The 26,640-nt window shown below is 47.2% G+C and overlaps 1 protein-coding gene across 4 annotated transcripts in view; it reads right to left on the bottom strand.

The window, feature by feature from the left end:
• Positions 1–19,882, bottom strand: part of LOC121587648 (limbic system-associated membrane protein) — a 235,887-nt gene extending 216,005 nt beyond the window's left edge. The window contains exons 1-2 of one of the 4 annotated variants that reach the window (XM_041904617.1): positions 19,804–19,882; positions 2,426–3,969 (exon numbers count right to left, since the gene is read on the bottom strand). In XM_041904617.1, the coding sequence (XP_041760551.1) occupies positions 2,426–2,816 (391 nt within the window). In that variant the 5' untranslated portion in view covers positions 2,817–3,969; positions 19,804–19,882. The other 3 variants (XM_041904615.1, XM_041904614.1, XM_041904616.1) reach the window with 3 other exon arrangements.
• Between the last annotated feature and the right edge of the window lie 6,758 nt (positions 19,883–26,640).

Below are 26,640 nucleotides of genomic sequence, written 5' to 3'. Positions count from 1 at the left end.
TCTCTCTCTTTGCTTCGGTAACGCGGTGTCATGTATAAATCATTTGCAGCAAACACGACTAGTATCGGAACTCGAAACCCTTAGCCAGAGCACCCACCCCTCCCACAACAAGCAGTGAGTGAAGGATGGCCCGGGAGAAAGTTAAGGCCGAGAAGATGTTTTTCTCGCTTCGAAAGTGCACATGTTCTTCTGGGTTTGTTTCCACCTTTTCGTCCTGTAAAACCGTTCCGTTGCTGGGAGGAGAAGGTGTGTGTGTGTGTGTGCACGCGCGCCCCGGTACAAGATTTATGACTAAATAACCCTCCTACCGAAAACTAGCTATCATCCCCGGTCGGTTGGTTAGGTGAACATGGGGAGAAAGGTTGGCACCAGGGTTGGCATTGGGTTTTGCACAGTGATCCTTAGCTGCCTACCGTCGGTCGGTCACCGGAAGGTGCAAAGTTGGGAATTTGCTGATATGAAGGTTTGATTTTTGTTTGCTGACGGAGGGACTCTGGCTGATTTACAAGAGTCACAAGCAGCGTTTAACTCCCCCGCCACTGCCCGGAACGGTATGATAATGTGAACTTGCAAACGAGCAGCGAGCAATAAATAGTTTTCCAAGATCATAAAGCACAGATAATCACATCACAGGGCCAAGGAGTTATGGCAGCACTATAAAGCGTGTGCTACTACTCTCGGGGGGAAATAATGCCGGATGTTTCGTTTGGGGAAAGTTAAATTGGTCTCTTTTACAGTGTTGGCAGAATCGTTCAATTAGTGTGCTTTGTCTGGCTGCTTGAAAGTCTTCATAAAACGGCTTGGAATTTGATATAATTTTTGCTAACGGTTTAAGTTTCATGCTTGCTTACCCAGTTCAAATAACTACACTCAATATATCTTATGTATAAGTGGTTCAAGACATAGTTCTGGTGGCCAAACTTTTCAAAATCAGCTAACTATGGGAAAAAATAACCTCAATTTGGTATGTATTCGAATACAATTCGAGATGAAAGTATGATAAAGAATGTTCATTTCGCCCTGTCTTGCAAAAACGCCGTAAAGTATGCAATTAAAATAACACATAATCATAACGTAATAAATATGATAAAAATGATACAAGGACAAAAATAGGAAATTGTTTAACACGTTGTTGTTTGTCTCTAAACCTGTTCTGTCGTAATAACACACTAATTGTACTATACAAACCTTACCTTTTACTACCCTGTTGTACACCTTCCGAAGACATAAAGGTATCGCGCCTGAATTTATGCTAATTAAAATATAATCATATTTTTACTAGCAAAATACTCTCCTATTAGACCATTCTGGGCTTTTAAAAACATTCTAAAATGTTCTTCTTTTATGACACAACCACCGTATCTGATCTAGACCAAGGGTTTCAAAACTATTTTTTAGTCCGCATTGCTTTCGCAAATAATGTTGCCGAGGGCCATTTTGTGGGCCCTTCAAGGCATTCAAATATTCGTTTGACATGGAAATTATTGCAGTAAAATGTCAAATGTTAACAGCTGTCAAACATTAATATTTTAGGTTCTTCTAGAAATAGTCAAAACATATTGAATATTGATTAACTTGCTGTGTAGAACAGTACAAAAGCTCCCGAAACCCACATTTGACCCGAAGGTCACAGTTGGGAGATTCCTGGTCCTAGACCATCCATAACTACCGCTGTCGGCAACTGATTCTCGAACCTATCTTGGCAAGATTGCCTTTGTATGAGAATCTCGAACAATACGTAGATCTAGCACATGATGCGCATGTTCTAAAGCCGTTAGAGTTGACGACTCGTAAGACCGGCATTTCCGTGGCAGATCGTTTTGAAATAGAATACGACATTCTATACCTAATCTTCAGAAGTCTTACAACAGCGCGAGAGGCATTGGACGAGCATAGGACTTCACACATACACACCCAAAAGTCCTGAACATCCAACGAACCATTCTGCATCTCAATTCCCTTCTTCCGGGAATACGCTGTATCTTCCTTGCTATTTCCGGAACTATCGCCTGGATCACACGACGAGCGTTACCTCAATTGTTTCATTTATTAATGTCACATATCACGTAGAAACGTCAAGAGCATCCTTAAGTGTATGTGTGCTAGAGGGCATGTGTGATGTGTAATAAAGCCATTTGCCACCCATCGCTTAAAGCTGTACTACCACGGACACCATAGCACCAGGATTAAGATTCGCGGGCTCCGGAGGCACTACCACCACTCCCCGGGAGCCAGTTGTCGAGCACGATCTCACAAAGTGACCCACCCAACCGACAACGACAGCAACAGCTACAAAAAAGAACGACCAATAAAACCTACCAACAATCCTCACCCCAGCTGCCCACACCAACTGCAGCAAGGCTAGGGGAGAGCAGCCCGCAAAGAAAAAACCCACCCTAGCCCGAATGGAATGTTATTAACTTACCACGACTGGAGATGACCGCATCTGCCGTTGACACTAGCAGCCCGCTGATGACGACCAGGAGGATGAACATGTTGCGAAGGAAAATAAATCGTAGAAAGCAATTAACTACGCCTCGTTGACTTCGATGGCCGGCGACCGCCGTGATGATGCCACTGCCGCCGCTGCTGCTGCTGCTGCTGCTGCTGCCATTGTCGCCGGCGCACTTTGCGGTAACGATGGCTCGGCGGCCATTGCGCTTCGCCATCTCGTTAGTGCCACCGTTGCCGTCGGTGTGGACGCTGTTTTTGCCACCACTGGCGGCCGATCTGGACCGTGCAGCCACCATCATTCCACTAATAGCTGTAGCCGGATGTGCTTGATGCCACCACCGGGCGGTGTTTAGTGCGCCCATCGCCCTCGGTCTGACCCGCTCGTCGTACCGGAATCGTCTTGATACTGGGGTACTTTGGATCGCTTCCCTCTATCGGGTCTAATGGAAGGCAAGCACGAAGAGTACTCCAAGTACTGCACGGCCTACTACAAAATGCTGTCAGCACAAAAAGATGCTCTATTGATCAGCGAGTCCGCAACCGTCAATAGCCTTGCACTTTCAAGGAGCCGTACGACCAGGCTAAACGATTATCAACACTTACTCAAGAGATCGGCGTCACACTGGCAGCTCTCAATTTCACAACTTGCTGTGCGGAAATGATCAAACCTCTCACCAACACACTTCCACACGTTTTTACTTCACACACTCGTCTAGTTATCGACGCGTATCGACATTGAAAACAGGGCCACGGCACACCGCTACACCACACACGCAAACACACACCGCGTTAGATCGCGTCACTGTATTTTCACTCAATCTTCCGGAGAGCTTTTTTCTTCCTTTTCGTCAACCTGCACACAGGCGCTTCATTTTATGACTTCCTAATGAATCGACCGGACGACGCACGCACGGAAACGCTTCTTACCTTCGGCACGCGGGCAACGGACACACCACTACTGGCACGGCTGTGCTGCTGCTGCTGCTGTTGCTACTACTACCGCGCAAATTACCATCCGCCGGCATCATCAGCATCATCGCCAGCTGTGCACACTACCACCACCACCACCACCACCACTGCGTGTGCACGAAGGGGAGCTTCGCGTTATCAATTAAAAGCTCGCACTTTCTCTCTCACGCGCGTTTGATTATTTACCCACCGTAAGCAACACGCACACTACGAGCCGTCCATCAGCCGCTGACCACTTTGTTTTCGGATGATCCGGTCCGAGGAAAGGACTGGATAATTAAAATGCAATTATCAGCTACAGGTTTTTGTGCCAGCTCGTTTTTTTTTCGTTGTTGCTCTCTCGCCCACTCGTTCGGAGCTTTTGTTTTTTCACGAGTCCCTATTCACGAGGGCGCACACGCAGCGGAAAGGGCCGCTCAGGGCGAATGCTCAATGGTACGATCAACACCTTGGGTGGATGGGTGCAAGAGGTTTTTCTTCACTTCTGAACGCTTCCTGCATGGTCTTATTGCATGGAACGATTTTAAATTGTGGTGCAGCTGGATTCTGTGAAGCAAAAGAATAGCAATGAAATCAACAGTTTGTCTTGATAATTTAATCTGGAAATGGGTAGAAAAAACAGTACACCAAGACAAAAGAACGTGTTGGTTTTGGAGAAAATTAATTTAATGCTTCAAAACGCTTTCGCGTAAAACAAATGTGAAATCCCATTACATATCCGCTTGGCGAGCAATCTTGTTTGCACAAGCAGCAAATGTAACACACGCGTCTTATGGAGAAGGGGAGCATGGAAGGTCGCACCAAATGCGGCGGGCGACCGGCAGCACTTCACTTTAGTTCACTTCCTGCAAATCAACCAAACGAACCGTACATTTCGGTGCGAATGAAATTCATTAACAGTGTTTTGTTGATTTCGTTCTTGCCTTTCACTCGCTACCCCCTTTTCACGCTCGCAAACGTATTTGTTTTATCAAATTGCGAAACTATTCCGCTCGTTATCATGCCGCTTCCCCTGACCCCTCTCCCTCACCAAAACATACCGAGCCCCATTTGCATCCTGCGCGCGGCGGAATGTATACTGCATACTTACAGCGTGACGCATTTTGGGGGAAAAATTAGGAAGGGGCATCGTTTTTCGAGGAAAATGAAATGCTAAGCTTTCGCTGTTTGCTCCCACCTCTGCCTCGTCCTTCTCTACGGCCTGCGCAAGCAAGCCAGTAAATTCATTTGTTGCCACTTTTTAATTAATGAATTTTGCTGACGACGGCCCAACCGTTGGAATGTGGGATCCTTTTCTCCACAGGGGGGGGGGGCGGTATGTTGCCAGGGCGCGGCACAACGCCGAAATGAGCAGCTTCGTGTACTCGCTGAGAGGAGCCGGGTTTCTTTCGGTTCGCTAATCCGTGCTGCGATCTTATCAGTTGACGCTTTCTTCGTTGCTATGTCTCCGTCCCTTTCCCGCTCCTACCGCACCCAAAATTCCAAGACACGGTGCCATTGTTTACGTACGGCAAGGGACACGCTTTTTCGCCCAGCGCTTCGTGCCGGTGCTGTTCCTTGCTGCGCAGCTAGCGCTGCTTGCTCAAAATGCATCGCACCGAGTGTCGAGTGTCTTATGCACGTTGTGCTAATTTGCATACATATGCATTCCGACAGGCTACACTTATGATTCAATCTCGTACGCGCACGAGAGTGCTGGCGGTGGGGTGAAATTTCAGCACATCCACCCATTTTTTGAGGTGGTGTGCGCCTGGCTGCATATAAGCTTAATTTTGCTGCACTCGTTCAACGCAAAGAAAACAACACAATGATACAGGTATGTGAGTATGTGTGTGTGTGTGTGTGTGTGTTTGTGCATGTGTGCACAATCAAACTTCGTGGACGACCACGGGACGAGCCGGGGGATTTTGCGAAATAATTGCATCCAGGCGACAATGGTGATGCTTTATCGGCAGCTTTTCCATTGCCAAGTGAAAGCAGCCGTTGCAGCATGCAGCCGAGCGTTAGTTTAATTTCCTCGCGCTCATATCTTCATCAACGCCCGCCGGTATGCACATCTTGCACCGGAATTACCAGGTGCACGGCTGTGCAGGTGACAAAAATGTTAATACATTCATGAGCGAACTGGCGCGTTCCGGGATGGTAGACACAATACAGTGCTGGTAGTAAGTTTAAGGGTAGCTTTAATTAATTCGAATTTTTTTTATTTGCTCAAATTTCCTTCGAGTGAAACTTTTGCAAAAAAGAAACAGCAATTTGAGTGAGCTAAGGCACGAGACATTTACACAAATTAAATTAAAAATTAAAATTAAAAGTTTAATTAAATTAGGGGAATATAAACGACTATTCAGGCGTAATACGTTTCAGAATTAAAGGATTGTAATTTACATTCCATTTGTTGTTTTTCAAAGACAAAAAATGTTTAAAAAAATTAAAAATATTAGAATGTCAATGATTCTAGATAATAATCTGCCTAATTTAGAGTTTCCAACAGATAGACTTCATTAATAATATTTATTTTATAGAAACGCTCTGAACAGAAATGTAATGCCATTCAACAGTGCAAACTATCGTGTCAATCAAAAAACACGATAATTGTTAACATATTACAAACACTGAAAACGTTTCACAAAATCCTTCGATTTTGAGTTGAACACCATTTTAAACAAAACAGACAACAAATACTTGCCAGTGATATTAAACTTATTCCCAGCAGTGTAAAAATCCCAAGATGCTCGTATGAAATTGCTCATTCCATTTTGTATAAAACGCTTTGCTCCTGCCCGGTTCTCTCATTTCCCAGTCTATACCGAAGTAAGGTGAGACGTAAGACAGGAACAAGATCCTGCATGAGGTCTCTGTTGCACTGGAAGAATCCAAAGTTTACAGTCCAAAAACAAAACAAAAAACATACAAAAAAACTCCGTCAGCATTGCTCGAAGAAAAAGCGGATCCCCAAAATGAAGAAAGGTAAGACTTCATAATACCCGCGCTAATGAATTTTATGTGCCGGTTGCTGCCGGTGCTGCTCCTGCTTCTAAGCTTTCAAATCGTTTTAAGTACGAGTGAAACATAATCAAAACCCTCTCACGAGTGGGCTGAGCGCACCTGCATTCACTGGGCCTCCCAACGCCCAAGACAGGTGGCATAATTTGTTCGAGTTTAATGAAAAAAAAAAATTCCCCGCTCGAACGATGAATAATAAGACATCCGGGCCGACTAAAATCGGGCAGTCTGAGCCGCACTGCAAAACGCTCGAAACTGATATCGGCTGCCAACGACAATGTGAAAACGGTTTCAGCGCAAACGCCACGCAACCGGGAGGATGGTTTCGCAAATGAGGCTACTACACCAAATGACGCACAAAACGGGCCGGGCTGTGGCCCGTTTGCTTTGAACTGCTGCTTTGATATATTTCCCCCTCCTTTTTGGAAGCGAGTTTTGCTCACGTCTTATTAAAACTGTACCCCCTGCCGCATTAGCATGCACATTCGCTCGCCCTATCATCGTTGCAGATCAAACTAATTGGAGACGGTTTGATGGAAAACGGAAAGGTGCAAGTGCCCCCGGTGCCGCTCTTGCAGCTCATTGGCTTCCGTCGCCGGTTTGCCGGAGACTCTTGAGCTGCAGTTGAGTTCGGGCTCGGCAGTGCTGCAGATGCAACAATTCGCTTTTGCAAAACCAATCCTGCTGATCAGTGCCGGGCCAAACAGAACCTCATCAGCAGGTGCTTTTCCAGCCGATGAAAAGAACCTCAGCCATGCTCAGTGTTGGGGTTTTTCAAGCTCCCATCTTCAAACGGTGCAATGGAACTGCAATCCTATTAGACGGCTGCTAAAGACTGGACTGGGCTGGGCTGGAAGATGCACTACACTACGGAGGTTCCCCGGTGGTTCGGGGGATCGATCGAAAGCAATTTAAATGCACTCGATGGTGGTGCAAAATTTGCTGCACTGCCCGTCCGAATACTGCAGTCTGTTTCCCCGTTGTTTCTACCATCAACATGCGCCGGCAAGTCTTACTCCGAGAGCGATTAATCGAACACTTGAAAGCTCGCTAGCAACGGTACTAGCTCCGTTGGTCGTAAGGACACGCCAGTACACCTTCATTCGGGCGTTCTTTACGGCCAGGAGGAACTACGTTCCAACCTTCATTGACGCGTCCATTGTTATAGTGGCGGGGGAGGTTTTTTTGTTTCTTCTCTCCGTTCGATGTCCTTACGCGTTCAGACGATCGACAGTCACGGTCACAGGATTTCCGGTTTCGACCGGGCGGAGGTAAAACGTAAACCCCGAAAAAAAGGAAACGAAGGAATAAAACCACTTGCCCATGGGGTAAAAATTTATCGGTCATTTCACGATCAATGGAGAAAATGCCTCTTTACTCCCCCCCCCCTTTCCTTTCTCTTTCGGGAGGTAGTTCTATTGGCAGGTTCCTTTCTTCCACAAAAACCGCCCCAAAGAACCCGCTCACCCTCTTGCTCTCTTTTACTACATTTTTTTGTTCCACTCTACGACGGAAAAGAAACACACACACACACAATAGTGGGGCTAGTGGGCTTTCCACCTTTCATGGTACGGCTTAGGTTGGCCACCGGGCGGGCGGTTTATTTTCCATTAACCAGAGATTGCCTTTTCGTGCTCCGTACTTTCGAGCCAACCCGTGGCGTTAGGGGGGAAAAAATGAGCCGAGGGGATGGGCGATGGGCAGAGCAAAATCCAAACCCCATACAGTGAAAGGAAAGCCTGTTTTGGAAGAAGAAAACGGCGTTCCCTCTCCCTCCCCCCTCCCTCTGTAACCGTCGCTGACCATAGCGGAAAGGGCGGGGAAACGGTTTCGGGCTTCCGGTTTCGTGTGCGGACACCGGTTGACTGGTTGCGTCAGCAGCTTGGCAAAGGGCAACACTGTTCCACTGCTCCAATCCATCGTGAACGTGCTGTTGTGTACGGGGATTGGCGAGGAAAGGGCAGGAGGGAAAGGGTGCAGGGTGCGGAAGCAAAGCGGAAATATAAACATAAAATTTTATTATAATACAACTGTGATTCAGATTAGGTTTCGCTTTGACGACGTCGATTCGAGCGTCGTTCTTCACCTTTTGCTGCCGGCCCAAACCCCCCCCCCCCCCCCCCCGTGCCACTGTTGCCTGCTGCCACCTTTCTGTCTTGCCTGGTTTTGGACTCCGACCTGCGTGAGTTTTCTAAAGGAATCAAACAACTTCATCAAACAAGCGCGGCTCCAGCATGGGCGGCTGAGTTTTCTTCAGTGTGTGCGGCTGAATGTATGTGTGCAAGTTGCAGCACGCGAATAATAAGGCCCAGGCCCAGGGGAAGGGAGACGGGCAGGCAAGTTTCGATTTTCCAGCGCAGCATTTCTCCGAAAGCAGATTTTATATGATACGCTTACAAATAATAAGCAATCGGAAGGTGTTTTTCCACGAAACGAACGAATCGAACCGCGTCGGCTGTGGCAGGAATGGGAGTATTAAGGAATGGATGGTTTTGTTTTTTTGTTTTGTTTTTGTTTGTTTTTTTTTTTGTTTTCGGAAACGTACAGTAACATTTTCCACCAGTTGTTGAGTTTCCCCCCCGGAACAAAACCACATTGATTGATCGCTTATAGCTGTGAGGCTTTATTTTGTGGCGCTTCTTACTGATGAATCTGGGTGTGGCAGATGCGTGTGTGAATCGTACAATAGGTGCTATCCTTTTTTTTATTATAATTCCGCTTGTTTATACAAGTGTATCATATAACAGGATAATTGAGGAAAATGTGTGAAATTTTTTGAGAAAATTCTCGGTAAAATCAGTCTAACAGGCCTATTATTTTACACGAATGACAAGCCACACGTAGACAGTTCTAAAAGCTTACATTCTTTGTGAGGTTAAATTTGCGCGTTTCCGACAGCTTGAGCTGTCGGCAGAAAATCTCTCGAATGCACCTTCCTGTTCGAGCAATACGATACCGATTTTTACTTCGTCGACTCGAATCTGCCGATGAATTACTCGAAGCGGAACGTCGCTAGCAAAACGATACGAAAATGAACATAATGAACGTGTGAGTGAATCTTCTCGAATGTAATTAAGTTTAACATAAGTTTATCAACACTCTTATCACTCATATTTACCCCATTTCTAACATAATTATGAAAGAAAAAAAAGATTTTAAAGAAGTATTGAATTCATTTGTTTACACTTACTCCGACGTCCGGTTGCTTCGACCAACTGTCAAACACACAGATGCTTGAACAAAAATGTCGACGAAACCTTCATCGACTCGAATGGCGAAAACGATACCAATTTTTCTAACGCTCGATTTGACTGCTTCCGACGGAATCGAATGTTATTCGAGTAAAATAATAGGCCCGAATGGGCCTGTAAATCTATTGATAGACCATTGTTTCCTACTTACTGCTATCATAAGTAATTAAAACTAATTCTATCAAAATGTATATAATAAAATTAATGTTTATTCGAACCAAAAACCAAAACAAAACAAATATGTTTAATCATGAGAATCTTAAATAAATATTATCAAAGAATAAATCCTCTTTTGTAATCTTTATATTTTGCGAGATTTCATCAAAACACCAATTAAATAACATTCATTTTCACTCGATCTGACTGATCTCATATGATCGATCGAGATAACCACTCTCATATGATCGGTTAGAACTTTGCTAGTTATTTTAAAGCTGTTCTATATTGCTTTCACTTTCATCGTGTTTTTTCTCAAAAATTTCGCCAGACAGTATGCTACTGAGCGTAACCATTTTCTTCGCTTTTCCCCGTCTGCTGATAAGCTTCAGCACCCGAGGCCAGAGCGCCACAAGTTCCCCAACGCCCGGCGCTATAAAATCGCGAATATGCTTCCACACACACATACAATCTTGTGTGCACATCGGGCATTAACTTTCATTTCGATACCTGCCTTCCTTCTTGTTCTCCTTCCACTTTGGCGTCAATTTTCCGCCGCCAAACGCCGGCTCTGAAGCACACCTCAACAAACGAGCGAAGGAACGGAAGGTCCCGGTCCATCGTAGTACTGCTCATTTTTATTTACGAATCTTAATTAAAATCGTAAACATTCCATCACATTATACGCGCACACAGACACACACACACACCCAGCATAAGCTTGCACGGGCAAAAACCCATCCTAATCTGGCACGGCTCTGGGCGAAGCCCTCGAGGGGCGCGTCAGTTTCGACGTTTGCTGGTGCGTTTGCCGCCCGCAATTTTCGCACGGGAAAAAACCGCACAACGCGGGGAATCGGGCGCGCGTTCGCGTGCGCTTTTACGATGACGATCTATTTTATACACACACACACACACACGCAGGTGCTAGAGATTCGTTATGGTTGGTGCTGTCGTTAAACGTGGAAAGCACTGCGAGGGAGTTGCGAGGACCAGCCAACCGTCTGGGTTTGTAGATGTCATAAAAGGAAAAGTTTTCCCCCGTCGCAAAAGACTCGCTCGAAAAAACCAAAAACCATAACCATTACGGTGTGTCATTCGGCCGGGTCCAATCTTTCGATCTTCCACGAAGGTGGTGTTACCATCGTTTTGCTAAACGAGAAATATTAAAAGCGACAAAGCCAAGCCACATCTCGTCGCCCAGCCCGGCTGGCAAACGGTGGTACCATATTTGTTTTAAGAGGTTCAATAGGGGGAAGGAGTTTTTTTTCCTTTTCTTTTTCTGCATCATCTAACTCAACCATCCTAATCACAGCGAACGCGTCCCCATGGGGACACAGGGGAGGGTTGAGCAAGACTGCAATTCACTAACAGTAATTAACTCGAACTCGAAACCACGGCCCCCTCTCTGCTCAATGACGCGTGGTAAAAGCCACGCGATTCGATTTAATCGACGAAGTTGCCGACGAAAAATATCAACAAAACCGTCCACGGCTTGTCGTTCCAGCAGCAGCAGCATCCCTTCAGCTCTTCCTGTATTCCACTTCAGGGCCCATGAGGAATAAGCCCGCCACCGGCACCGCCACCGGGGTCAAGTCAGGCGGGAAAATTTAATTGATGACCTTATCGTACTCCGGCCCTGCGAGGCATCCCGTAAGCGAACCCACTGGCCTATATCGAAAACCGTACGGCAACGGCAACAAAAAAAAAACGAAAAGATGGCGCACTTAATTCTTCCTAGACCGTGAAATCATTGGCTCCCGTTTGCGCCTGCAACGGGCGGAGTGGAAAAAAAAATGAACGGCAATGGCTCAAGGGAGTCCAAGCGGACGGACTATCGGGGCCTAGGTCTAATTAACGATCAGCGCGGTCTTCGTTGATGCGTTCGAGGTTTTGCCTTCATTTTTTTATTGCAGCCGACAGCGATTTTTTTTACTTCTCTCTGCCTATTTGACTCACCGTGTGCCCAGTTTGTGCGTGTGTGTGTGTGTGTGCTGATGCTGTTGTATCACCTTCTATTCTTCTAATCGATTTCATCGAGCCCTCAGGACCCTTTCCCCGCTTGATGCTTGATAACGATCAGCCGCCTTTTTGTTGGTGTGCTCTGTTTTCTTTGCAAGAAAGGTCGCAAAAGCAACATGCATCATCGAAAACCCAATAGACCTTGGGTCTGTTCTGTTTATGAACAACAAAAAAGGGTTAAATTTGAAGCAGGGCATCAAAATTCGCTAAACAACGCCATCGGAAAAAAAGAAGGACAATCGATGGAGGAACGTTTTCCACCGATCGTTGGTAAAAGGTAAATTTAACCCTTGCGCGCGGGTCCTGTCCTCATAATTAAATCGTTATTATTAATTACACCCTTGCACCTTGAGCGAGTGAACCGTAAAGTTCCCGATTCGGCACCTATTCCCAGGCATAAGCTTGGAAGACAAAAAAAAAATCTTGCACAGCAACGTACTTCTTTGTCTATTTTTGGAAGTTACAACGTTTGCCCGACGACTTCCTCTGCTTATCGGCGGCGGTTACCCATTGAAAAGGACGGTGACGATGGAATGATTGCTTCAATACTCACTCACAATCACCAGTCAAGGTGGAAAGGCTGAACATGTTTTCCGTGGAGTGGCCGCAGTTTAGTTTGGTGCGTTTGCTTTTGCTGGAGGTTTCGGAAGCACAGCCAAACCAGCGGAAGCAACTAATAGAGAGAGAAAGAGGCTAAACTTCCACTGCAAACGGGCTCGGAAAATTTCCGGACCGTCGCCCAACATTGTCGCCAGCAACTCTACCCACTCTGGGGAAGGGTCCGGGAGCCGCCACCCAACGTAATCGATAGGCGTCCCTTCGGCCTCACCATTGGCAACCAACACTTTGCGTAAGAGCACCGACAGAACGCGCCAGCACGTATAGGCGTTTGCCAACAGCGGTACGAGCGTGCGTGTGTTTGTGTGTCACCTTGTGTACTTGTAGCCGTCCAAAATTTTCACAGCCGGATGGGGAATGAGGTTCGACAAATTGATTTATAAAAGACTTTTAATTAAAATTCTTCCCCCGTCCCCGACACGACCAACCGACCGACCGGCCGACTCCTGTGCACCTGTTGTTGGAAATGGCAGGTTTCGTCAATCTTGCCCTTTGCTGCACGCTACGTTTGACAGTTGGCAACACTGGTCAACAGCAAACACACACACACACACACACCACGTCAGAGTGGGAGACTCCGGTTCCGGTGGCTGAACTTTCGATGTGGTAGTAAAATTGGTAAATATTAGCCCAAAAACCGGGTTTTCGGGCCTTCCTAGCAACCGAGATGCCGAGTTGCCCCCGACCGTCGCTCGAGGTGCTGGAGAGGGTGGGTAAAAATGTATACATGCACAGTCAGACCGTTTTAGTGCAAACAGAGCACAAACAGAGGGGCAGGACATAATTCCCCCCCCCCCCCCCCCCCCGAACAGCTAGTAGGCGGGAACGTCCGTGGGCGAGCACGATCGAGGGTTAGAAGCCGCAAACGTTTCACTTGCGATGCTAAATTGAGTTATTTGCTTTCTAATTTCATTATGTCCCGTTGCCACGCCGTGGCACCGGTCAGGGAGGGGGCAGGAATGGAATCAAAGTTCACTTTTTAATTTAACCAACACCGGCGTCACGGGCGGAACAGAAGCGGAGTGGAAGAACAGCGGGGTCAAGTACCGGCAGGGACACTTTACACAAGGGTGTTTTTATTTCGTTTCCCCCGTGCTAGAAGTAGCAGGGCCACGAAAACTGTGGCAACACAATACAGCTCTCTCTCTCTCTCTCTCTCTATCTCTCTCTCTCTCTATCTCTCTTTCTCTATCTGCAGCCAATTTGTCTTGGAAGTAACCGGAAAACAGTATTGCTGTTTCAAAAACATTGCTTTTGGGAAATGTTCTCCACCCAAGATCAACAAAGACGCCAACGAATCGGCACGCATCTTTGCTGCCAAAATATTGTTCAGATGGCTTGCCCTCGTTTGCATTAAAAAGAAAGCCCAAACCACAACCTCAGCCTAAAATCTCTAATCGCAAGCGCAAAGCGCGAGGTCAAACAAACCAAAGCGCCTGCTTACGCTCACGTTTTACGGTTTACGGGAACGCAAAAGATTGCAAAGATTGCTCTTCGAAGAGATTGTATGCCTTTGTCTTCATGTCTAAAAACAAATAAAATGTAAAAAGTAAAGACGCGTGTGATAAAAACCGATCGAAAAAAAGAGAGGGAAAAACGGCGACCTCCGGCACAATTCAAATCATGAATGCGTGGTTCTTCACTGCTGTCGAACTGTAGAAAGAGGGGGCAAAAAGTGGGCGCCTGGTGGATTTTTTACTCTTCTCGCTTGCTCCCTTTCCACAACCACACACACACACACACACACACACACACACACACCAACCCACCCGCCCTGCCGGTGTGCAAACAGTGGTAAAAATAAGTCAGCTCGCTACAGCATCGAATGCAGCGCAAAAAAAAAGGAAAAGAAAACACGCTCCCACCCCTTAAACAAACTCGAATGCGCGAATCGAACCCCGTTCGTTTCATTCAATTTTTCCTCGAGTGGCGGGGGGGGGGGTTTGCACACAAGGAAAAACCAGCAGGACCGGATGTGGCAGAGCGGTAGAAGAAGAAAAAGAGAACGGGAGAGAGCAAGAAAAATTAATTAAACTCCGGCTGCACCCCGGAATCCTTCCGGGTGCGAATCCCGCCCGGCGCGAAGGTCGATCTGCATACAGCAACTATTTTGATTTGCTCCTTTGCTCCAGCGCAAACTGTTTTTCTTTGCAATGCAGAAAGAGAAAAAAGATGCACGAGAGAGAGAGAGAGAAAGAAACTCACAGAAAGAAGTGGATTTTCCGGACCCTCAGCTGGTGGCGTACCTGAAGCCCGAAGGCAATACGCGCGCCAAACCCGATAGAGTTGGGCTTTGGTTTAATTACTTATCTGCTACATTGGACTAGTGGGCAGTGTGGGGAGAGCAGATCCAAAAACCCATCCAAGCTTCTGCACCGGGCGCAAACATTTACCCGAGCAAATCCCTTACCTCCCTATCTATTTCGCTTCCCCACTAGCCCCATCGCTTCCAAACACTTAAGCGAATGAGACACAGGGGCATAGAAATGGGCCAACGAAAACAACAAGAAAAAAAGCAGACCGCGCGGCGTGCTCGTGCCGGGGCGGAAGTGGTCCCCGATGCACGGCAGCCCACGGAGACGGCGAACACCCCTCCCCCCCCCCCCCCCTGATAGCGGAAGAACAACAAGACCGTCTCGAAATTAAATGATAATCAAACAAACGAGCGAACGACTGGGCGAAAAAATAACATCCTTGTCTTTCGAGAGCGCGCGTTTGGAGTGTCGCTGGATGTCCGGTTTGGTAAACATTCCATTCCCCCCCCCCCCCCCCCGTCTTCCATGCTTCCCCGGAGAGTGGTTTGACAAACGCAAATTCGTTCCGTGACATTCTGCGTGCGGTGCGTCTTCTTCGCACGAGACAGACGGACCTCCCCCCTAGAGTCCACTTTGTAATATTGCGCTGTGTGGGCTCGCTTGCCGCTTGCGTTCGGGACACTCCGAGCGCCACCATTATATTTCATTTGCAGAGCGAAATATCAAGCGTTCCGTCTGCGGCCAAGACAAACAGTTCCGGGAAATTATTAAGAGTTCGGCTACCTTTACCCGTGGCCCGGGATAGATCGTCCGACGCCACTCGCGGCAAAAGAAGCTGGTGCCACGTGCCGTGCTCCTTTCAGGCGGGTTGGAAATGTGGTTTGCAGTGGCAAGGAAAATTGGGTTGAAAAATAACCTCTAATAAATGAGACAGCAAGAGAGAGAGAGAGGAGCTCTTTAGACGAGCTCTTCAGGCATTATGTTATGTGCTTCACCCACAAAAAAGCAACAAAAAAAACTCTTTCTGATTATACCCATTTCCGGTTGCGCGATACGTACGGAACGGCTGACCCGAATCGCTAACGTAACAGTATCAATTTTCATCAGCAATAATTTGCCACTGCTGCTGCTCCTGCCGGGAGCGGATGAGTGGTTTGCTACAACCGTTTCCCCCCGGTCGTTTCGGTCATTCTAATGATCCGGGCTTCGGGCGACGAAAGAAGCATAACAAAAGAAGCACCAAACTTCAATCCAAAATCAAAACAAACGCAGATAATACCCAGCAACAAAAAACGATAGCCGTCTGGCGGCAATAGCGCGAACCGCGGGTCTGATAATCTGATAATTAATTGTCCCCCTTAATTGATCGCCCGGTTGATGGGTTAATGTGCGCCCGGGGCTCGATTGGATCCCGGTGGCAAGAAGGATTAACGCGCGCAGTGGCGCCGCCACCATCGTTAACCGGGCAAAAATGGGGGCCTTGGAAAACTGGGGGAAATAAAACCTCCGGAAATCCTTAGCTTACGGTTCGATGAATCAAGAATCGTAGACTGTAGCTATTGCACCGAGCAAAACCCTTCCAGTCGAATTCGCACGCTGAACTATAAAACAAACTTTCTCGATGCAATTGATGCCTTACCTTGAGGATGTGTGACCGTGTGACAAAAGTGACCCACCCAGCACAGCGAAAGGTCGTTTTCAATGGTTTGGTTCTACCCCAAAATTGGTCTTCTTCTGATTGAAACCCTTTTTTTTCTTCTTCTTTTGTGTAAACCAACTAAAGATAACAATGCCCACAGAAACCTCACTACCTTACTCCCAACCCGGAGTAATAGATAGAAACTTTTCCCCCTTTTTTTCGGCTAATTCACAGCACAGCATCTTCAACCCAATCCCAACCCCGAAAGAAACTTTGCCCGAAACGAACCGATCAGCATGAAATAAAAGCAAAAGCGGACGCGATCCTTTCGCGCCGTTTCGCATGCTGATTGAAAAGTGGAAAAGCCCTTTTTTTGCTATTCTTCACATACACACACCCACAGATGGACACAAACCCCGCTTGATGGGTCGTGCCGAGAGACAGACTTTAGCTTCATCCAAAAGCAGAGGCCACTTTTTACTGAACTAAGGACGGCGGACGGTTAAAGTACGGGGACCTAAGGTACGATACAAACACAGAAACAGACAGATACTGAGAGTGTGAGAGAGAAAGAGAGAGAGAGCGAGAGAGAGAGAGAGAGAGAGAGAGAAAGAGAGAGCAAAAGAAAGGAAAGGTTTCCTTTGGCTGCCACTTAATGCGACATATCGGTTACGGGAGGTTCAGTTCTTATCGACACCGAACTCCGCCACCTCCTCCATCTCCACAAGTCCACAGTTTTCACTTGCTCTCGTCCACAATGACCGGAGCGGAACTTCCGGACGGTGTGGATGGTGGAAAATTGGCCCTAACGTGCAAAGTTGATTATCAAGCTGGAAATAAAGTTCTACCACCTTTGCGTGCTACGCCCGCCCGGTCCGGGACAACACTCTCTCACACATACACACAACATTATTCTAAGCATCGTCCCGGGATCAACGATTGCCGGACGCAACGCTCTGCCGTTTCGTGGGTCGTCGCCGGCGTCACCACGATCTAGAGACGAGCCTTTTTCTTCGCCTTTTTCCCAGCCTCCCACGGGTTTCCCTTCACAGTACAAGAGCGCAAAAAATAAAGGGCTTCCCTTCTGCTTAGCCTTTTGTTCCTCAAGGTACTCGGTACGGTGCGTTCTTTTTTTTATATGCCATTGTCCATTTCTTCACGGGTTCGATTTCGAATCGAAGCCGAGCAAAACCTTCGCTTGCACAAGGTAGCTCCGCACCGCAACGGCCCCCGGGTGCCGAGAGATCGCAAAGGTAAGCTACGGGGACGAGGGAACGGGGACGGGACAAAATCTCCCGCCAGAAACCCGGGTATGCCGAACCGGCCGGGAGGATACTTTTGTCTCTATTGAATAAATTGTTAATCCTCCGCTTCCAAGGCAAGACCGTTCGAGACCGTTTTCCCCCCTTTTGCCGTTCGTCGTCGGGCAGGGGCACTTTCCGAGCGGACGGGAAAACTTGGGCCCTGTTTTTCAGCTCCCCGGGTCGTGTGACTGATTTCAACAGCGTAGATCCTTCATTCCTTTCTGCACAGACACAGAAAGACGAACTCCACATCTGTGATGGATCCATTCTGAGCCCTTCCTCCCAATCATGGTGGGTCGTGATGGGGGGCCTCGAGGCAAAGAGCGGTGCAGAGGCGGTTTTCGTTACCTCACATTAGATGAATATTTTCTCATTTTACTCGTGATTGTTTTATAGTCCCCCCCCCACCCCCCAACACAACACTCCCTGCCTCTCTCACACACACACACTAACGTTCGGGTGGCTAGAGCTATCGCAAACCAACCCGACCGATGTTATGAAATAGTTTACGGTCTCCGATTGAGGTTTTAAGTGGAAAATCGATCCCAAAAACCCAACTGGCAGCGTCGGGTTTTCGGTTGCTCTGTTTGCCACAGCTCCACCGCTGTCCCTTCTTCGTGTTGGCGGGGGGAGGGTGGTGCGCATCAGTCGTCCGTACGGTTACTGGGGGTTACGGGCCGCAAGCCGAGCGCACCAACTGTTTACCAAACACAAGCGTGGGAGCCACAAAATAGCACTCGAGGCATTCTCGCTCCAGCAACCGCTTTCACCACCGTGGCCGTGTCGCGGTGTCTCAAAACGATCGGTGGTAAATTCTGTCACTGGAAAATGCCAGCACCATCACCACTAGCACGGTGTTGTAGCGGGAAAGGGTGCATGGGTTTGTCCCCTAAGCCAAGCTAACTGATACACAGGAGAAAGGAGCTGGCGGTCTGGTGTCCTTTGGTGCACGAGGGAACCAACACCATTCTTGGTCGGCTGATTGTTCACCGGCACTTGCGCGCTTCCTGTTGGGTGTTTTTTGTGGGGGGGACGCCTTGTGGTGGCTCTCGGTCCGTCACGGCCACACACTGGGTCAGTGGTGGTTGCCGAGCCGAAACTAAACCCGTTTTGGCAAGTTTCCGAAACGATCTGGTGACGGTGCGGAGTATAGCATAGGACGGATGGCGGCGAGCTTCAAACCAAACGAGCTTTTGAATCATTTGAGTCTTTACAGCAACGAAATCGACTGCAAACTGACCTTAAAGCTGACTGACGCTCTGGCATGTATCCTTGCCATCAATGTGTTCAAATGTGCAGAGGATTGTTATAATCGTTTTTAGTACATTTAATCACTGAAAATGTATGGCATTATTGACACTGACATGTTTGGTTTAGTTTGATAGCAACACTTCCAGCACAACAATTCAGCTCCCCGCGGTTTTACACAAAGAACCACAGATCTATCTTCAGTTTTCAGGCAATCCCTTCCAACAAACTCTTTGATGTTCAGATAAGAACTAAGTACACAAACCTTCTTCAGTGGTGATTAGTTTCGAACAGCCTTTGCGCTCAACAATAACACTCGCATTCTTCTATTATCCTGCTTTTTTATCACACTGTGTTACACATGCACACACGCAACTTGAAGCACAAACCAGTGTTACGTACACCACATCAGCAAGCTTGACGCTCTGGCCCTTGATCCATCGCCACCCATCGATCGGTTAGTATCACACCAGAATCAGACGATGCCAGACACCAGACACTAAAGCATGCGAACGCTTCACGCCGTCACTCACGGTGCCTCGCGGTGCAGCACGGGGATATAGGGTGCACGATGCATCGATCAATTTTGCTCCTTTCAATTGTTGGCCCTGTTTCGCGCAAAACAAACACCCTCACACACACACGCCCAAACACAACGGCTTACCGGAAAAATGCCGATTGCCAATCAGTGGCAGTGGCAGCACCACCGTACAATACCACCACAACGTGTGTTTTGGCTGTACCGCCTGTTTTTCAGCACACTTTCACTAAAACCCCGCAATGACACAGGCGATTTGGACAAGCGAAACGCGCACAGTACGGCCCGGGATCGCTCGGTGGCGCGGGATGCTCGCGTAAGGAATGCAACGCAAATACTGAACCTTCATCAATTGTCGGGCTGCCGCCACCGTCAGGATTCGGTCGGAGGGAACAGCAACAAAAAATGTACACACATATTAGAGGTATCAACAGCAACAGCAGCAGCAGCAGCAAATCGACCCGACCCGAACCATCCCCTAGCATAAGAGGAAAATCCGGAGAGTTTGTGCGACTCTCTCTCTCTCTCTCTGTACTTACGCTCAATGAATTTGTTGCTGTATCGCACCGAGAGAAGATGCTGAAAATCTCGAAAAGAAACAAAGAGAATGAGAGAAATTTTGACGAATAAAAGTGTGTGCGAGAGAGAGAGAGCGTGGGCTTCGTTTGAGAGAATGTGGGTATCATTTTTCCGGACCACTTTTTCCCGATGCACTCTCCCAGCCGCTGCAGTGTACGTATACGGGCTGTTTGTGTTCGGGTTCCGTTCGTGGGGCCAGCTTTTCCTACGGCACGAACGCAAACGATAACAAAAACCCGGCCGAACAGCCGAACACAACAAGGGCCGAACGAGTGACAGTTGCTGGCCCTCCCTCCGTCACCACTGTTGATCCTTCCGTTTCTGCACTGGAGGGTGTTTTTCGAACTAGGAAACACGTGACTGGCCAACCGGGGCAGTTTCGGGTTTCGGTATTTCGGCCTGACACGCCACCCCACGGAGCTGGCTGCTGTGTGTTGCGCAACATCGATTTTGAACCGTATTTGCCGTGTGACAGTTTCGAACATGCGAATAGGACGAATGGCCAGTTGCAAGGGGATGGTACAGTGCGGGTAATAATTGTAGGGATCTGTTTTATTCGGAGGTAGAGGATAATGTTTAATAGAGTCTTTAAAAAATCACTCTAGGTGATCTGAACATTACAACAAAAAGCATTAAAATTGTCTTTTTACGTAATCATTTTAATCAATAATCGGCAACGAAAGATTGTGTGATAAACTCTTTGTATGTCAACAGACCGATGCACCGTACACAGGTTTTCCAACGGTTTGTTGGTCAGTCCCCAAATTTTTTGGGCTCTTCTTGCGATTTATTTATAGATTTTTAAGCATTTTAAGAAACGCATTTTAAGAAACGGCCAAAAAACGTGGGAACGCACCAAAACAACATGGGAGCCAAGCAAAAGTTGATGGGAACCAACCAATAAATCGTGCGAAACGCTGTAATAAGCATTACTTATCTTTTCAAAATGTACTCATAGACTCTATGTGTATCACTGTCAATAGGTCAAGTACAACGTTGATGCACAAGCGCTTAACATTTGAAGAGATTTATTGCGTCTTTACACCAATGGAAAAAATAATACAAAAATAAAAATAATAATAAAATAAAATAATACAAACACCAAATATAATGCTTAAAGTTCAAGTACTATCAACGGCACTATCGTGCTCCACTCACCGGTGGATCAAATGTCAAACCGCTTCACAACAATGGGCCGCAGTTGAAAGCATTTCCCTTTCACAAATCTGCACAGCTGCATCCTTTTTGTTTTCTAGTACAACAGAGCCCAATACCGCTGAAACAAAACGAAGCGAGAAAAAAAAGGGTTTTGGACGGGATACAGTCAACAGGCCCGAAACTGACCGAAAGCCTGATTTCAGCGAAAGATTAACATCTTTACCTACCCACCAAGTGGGCCACCAGCAGTAACACGCACGCCGGTGCCACCATTGACATCGACCTCAAGCTTAACTCTTCCGGTGGACGGACGGACGGACATTGTTTTTTTTTTTTTTTTTTGCCATCCTGTCTGTCACTCAAATCCTGTGCCAGTTGCTGCGAGAGAGGATGCGATCTTTGAACCTTTCTCTCGCTCCCGCTCTCGCAATCACCCTCTGCATTACACCCTTTCGCACTCGTGCGCTCATTCATCTTCCTCGCGGATGCGTTTGCCGTCCCTCGGCAACACGGTACGGACGTGCACGGGAGAGACAAATTTATGACACTTATCTACAATCTCTAAACCACGGTACCGGGCTGCCGTGCTACCGGGCCGGCCCGCGTAGGTGGACAACTGGACGCTTCGGCCGGTACTGCTGCCCGAAACGTTCGTGTGCAAATCAGACGCAAAACAGTCGATTTCTCTGCTTTCCGCTTTTTTTTCTTGCTAGTATTTTCCGCCCGGCGCAGTTTGATCTATCGCCATAACTTGCCCCGGTGCTTGTTCTGGCCAATTGCACCCTCACCGGTGTGTGGGTCTTGTCCAGCAGCAGCGACCGCGAAACACGAAACCGCACCAACCGGACCAACCGGACATAATCCGAGAGTGAAACTGAGCCTGAAATTTGATGATTCTTATCGGCAAATATTTATCTTGCTTCTACACAAAATACGACCCCGGCACGATGGGGAAACAAATGTCACGCAATATCTGCCGAAACCGCGCCGAAACAAGGCCGGTAGATGATGGGACCGCACCAGCCACGCCACACTGCTAGCCCCCAATCGCGATACCGCACCACCGTCCCCCTACTTTGCGTGGATCGACCCGGGTACGAACGGGCAGGCTTTGGATGACGCTGGCAACCACTGGCAGCAGTTCGTCAGACTGAAGGGCCCTCGGTTGCAACCGGGAATGGATTATGGATTATGACAAAGATTGGGAGCGCACTCTGGGTGGGAAACAACAATGCGAAACACGAAAATGGAAACAAAATATCCAAACTCAGAGCCGTTTGTTTTGCTTTTTTTGAGGGGGCGTTTTGCTTTGCTCTGCTCGTTTTAAATACGCACTAATCACGCGGTTTCGTTTTGGGCAGAACGCAGCGAGATTATAGTTGTTAGAACCGCACCATTAAAAACGCACCACGGTTGTGCGGGCATGGGCCGGTGCTATTTGCTGCTACTGTTGCTGCTGCTGCTGCTGCTGCTAGGGCTGTGGATTTATGCGTGCTTGGCGTCGTAAAAAAACGTCCCAACCACAGTAGTCATCACGTTATGGGGCTCACGTTTGGGAAAACGAACATTTCAACAAGCCCCGGGGTGGATGGTGAGCTAACCCATTGCATACCCCTGCTAATAACTGTTGGTGGGGAAATTTATGTTTGTAATATTACTATTATTTTGTGTATAATATCCCGCAAGAAATGTCTATCGAATTTATTCGTACGAATGCTTAGATGGAAAATGTCATAAAAAGTCAAAGTCATTGCAAAAACTATAAGATAGCTCAATAGTTAAGATCGAATTCAAGATATTTTCTTGCGGTATAATAAAAAAGGAAATCAATTTCTTGCAAAAATGCGTTTTCTGCAACTTCAGATGTATTTTAGTGAGGAGGAGGTTTACTTTCTTCGATGTTTTGTGTTTACTTTTACCTTTTTATGTTTTCTTTTGCCTAATGCCTAATTTGAATCAGCCTAATGCCTCCGGTGGCTCTTCGCTTAGTTATCACCCTTCTTTTTTTGATATATTCTTTTTTTTGCTCCATTTCGCTTTGTTTTCTTTTTGGTTTCTTTGTATTATCTTTCATTTGTACTTCTTATTCTTCTTTCTTATCTTTCCCATTTGTCTATTTTTCGCGTAATTGAGCTTACTTTTCCTAGTTTCTTACTTTTATTTTTTGCCTTTTGATTTTGATTTAATTTTACTTTTCTTAGGTTAGTTGTCTCCCGCTTTTTCTTCTTACTTCTTAATTTATATTTTTACCTTATTTTGAGTTTCCTATGTTCTTCTTCTTCTTTTTCCTTCAATATTATACTTTCTCTGATTCTGCGACATATTTTACCCACCGTTGGCTTCTTTCTTTTAATAATGCATCTAAATAGTAATAAAATTATGTTCTTCATGCGCATACAACATACAACGTGTCAAGATATCGGATAAATTAATTTATAACACACGTAGATATAATATGTACACAAATAAGCTAGCTCTTTTCAAAAAAAAACTGTCCTGTTCCCACCCTGCTTTGATAGACAATCAATGTGTTCCTTTATGCAGTCTGATTTTACAGGATACCGAACGCAAAAACACGATTTTTACTTACCAGGATATATAACCTCGTTATTTCTTTCCCATGCACGAGATACTGCCTCTTAATTGTACAGCAGTCCCGCGCCTTTCCAGCTTCATATTTCTTTTACCGGTTCCCTCTTTATCCGCTTTAACCTCCTAGTTCAATTACGGATCGTTGGTTTGAGAACCTTCCACAGAACCTGCCCAGCTGAGCACGAATGGTACGAGCGTGTACACACTGTGTTTATTTGCAATGCATGATGTATGTTTTATTCTTATTGATCTTGCAGTGCCTGCAGTCCTGCCTTATCTGACCATTTAGCAGCCCGGTCGGTTTCACAGCCACACCTGGTGTGTTTCTTAAGTGCGGTAATAAATCCACCAGCACCAAGGACCTGGTCACCTTCACATCGCACACGTCCCGCTCGCCCCGAGCCCCTTTCTCTTAAACCGGATGCAGAATTGAAATTTAAATATGCACCAGCCCGATTGCAGCTGCAAATGCCATCTCCAATTCATGATGCTCCTGGGAACGTTAACTTGATGTTTTCTGCTTTAGCTCGAGTGCGCTACACACAGTTCCGCAAAATTGAACCAAGATCCCTGCACTGGTACACCTCCACACCAATCGGTTCCAGCCGCTGCAGCAGCATGCTACCGGTCACTGTACAGCATAACGCTGTACTCCTGCACCGATCGTTCCTTGGTGTGTCGTCAAATTTCTAGTGCTTATGCAGGCGACAAACTCTTATCGGGACGGGAGCGTGAGAGTTTGTGCTGTGTTCGATATTGAATTACCCTTATTACTAGCCCCGGCCAAGCTTGCTATCGTTCTCCATTACTATCATTATCTGAAGATCATTCCCAACAGCTTCTCGGTTGCTCGACTGGCATCGTCCGTTCTCGGGTACTGCCGGCCTGTCCAGAACCTTCATCCTTCGACCGGAAGACGTAAACATGTCCCACAAGTGCCATCTTCAATATTCCACCTCGTTGACTGTGCATTTCCGCATCGCCCAGTTTGCATCCGTCGCTTCGATGTCCTTCCTCCTCATCCATGCCGATTATAGCACCAGCCGGGTCCCTTCCTTCTGCCACCCTGGCCACCTCTCCACAAACCCCATTTTGGTAGTGGAAAAGTCAAACAACTCAACTAATGCCAGAAATTCCAACCACACTCATCCAGGCCAGGCCGATTTCAAACCGCAACCATCTTACGGGCAGCACAAGATTTTGACGTTGGATCAAAATCGCCCCCTTCCTTCGCTGCCTTGTTGTCTGTCTTTGGACCCTCTCCCTAGGACTCCCATTGTAACCCACCTTAACAACTTCCTCGACGCTGCATTTCCGTCAGTGTCTGCTACCGTCACCCGCTCCCGTCGCTGACCATTCCTAGCGATGTCCTTCAACCTTTCACTTACCTCATGTCATCCGCTAGTCCTCAGTCCCCTTTCGGACGTTCATGATTATGTAGATGTAGATATCTCTCTCACTCGCTATCTATCTGCTCCTAAACTCAGCCCTTCGCCCCCAGCAAACCGACAATAGCAACAACTTCATTACCAACTCACTCGTCCCTAACTTTTCTACACCGCAGCGCTTATCGCTTATCCTTCGCCGGCTGGCGGCGAAAAGGAGATGTTTACGCTCTCATTTTCACCACTCCTTGCCTGCGTGCCGTCCCATCTATCTGTTTCATTTTCACTCCCACCGAGCACTGCGCTCCAGCTTCCGGGCTTCCCCCGTTGTTGAGGTGGTCCCAAAAACGGAGGCGCCTGGCAAGATGTTTAGATAATAAATTATCCATATTATTACATCTATTATGTTTTGACACGTCTCGTAAAGCGCAAACGGAAGCGCCAACAAACTAGCACTCTCGCTCTCTTGCATAGAAACACACCGCAACCTTACCTGCGCACACCTCCCACACGGGTGACAACCACCGTTGACACACATACACACACGCACATCGAGACCGGACCAACTCCAAGTCCAATCCGGAAGTCACCGCACTGGGAGAGGTTTCGTAAAGTTTAATTAAATTTTCACTTCACCTTCCTGCTTCGGCAGTGAGTTCGCCTCACGGGAGCTTTCCCCAAATGGCGCACATTGGGAGGGACGATTCCGTTTGGCTCTGTTGCATCGGGCCAAAACAAAGCCTTCACTATTACGACTTCCACATTCGACCACACTAACCATTTGCAGTGAGAGGAGAGGTTTTTTGTTGCTGCCCACTCAGCCACTCCGTTCCCGTTCGTTCCTCGTCACCTGGTGGTCGCTGTCAGAAACACTCACACTGGCGGAGGAAAGCTCTCATCGACAGCGGGAAGCTACCGAAACTAACCCCAAACCTGATGTTTCAGCAATGGAAATAGTTCCAAACTTTGGCAACACTTATCGGCACTCGTCTACTCGTCCTCCAATCCGCGCAAAGATGTGCTAACTGAGGACGCTGCTCAAGGAGCACACGTGGAAAAGGTAGCAGCATCGTTTCGTCCGACAAGCAAACTACCCGAAACTTGTCGATTAGGCCTGCTGTCCTTGATTATGCTAGCTGGGCCTTTCGGGGCAAACTATCACCTATCGCAATTGGCTGCTGGCACATGGTTGGTGGTAACTTGTGCCGGGTCTAATCTAATCGGAATGCATGTTGTCCGACAGCATAACTTTGATAAGTTTGTTATGTTACATATGTGCAGCTGGGGTATGTGAGCTGTATCCGGTGGTTGGCAGTGCAGTTCGGGAACAGTACTAGGTTTCGTATTATTTTTAGGATCATCTTTGGAGCTAGCAAACAATTTCGAAGTTCTAGCATTAACCTCTAAAGAGCAATATTATGTTTGGATGTATTCTTTACTTCACGCAACTTTTTAAATTAATTATT

The sequence above is a fragment of the Anopheles merus genome, chromosome 2R (assembly GCF_017562075.2).
Source record: "Anopheles merus strain MAF chromosome 2R, AmerM5.1, whole genome shotgun sequence".
Lineage (NCBI taxonomy): Eukaryota > Metazoa > Arthropoda > Insecta > Diptera > Culicidae > Anopheles > Anopheles merus.
This window is presented reverse-complemented; position numbering and strand designations above follow the sequence as displayed.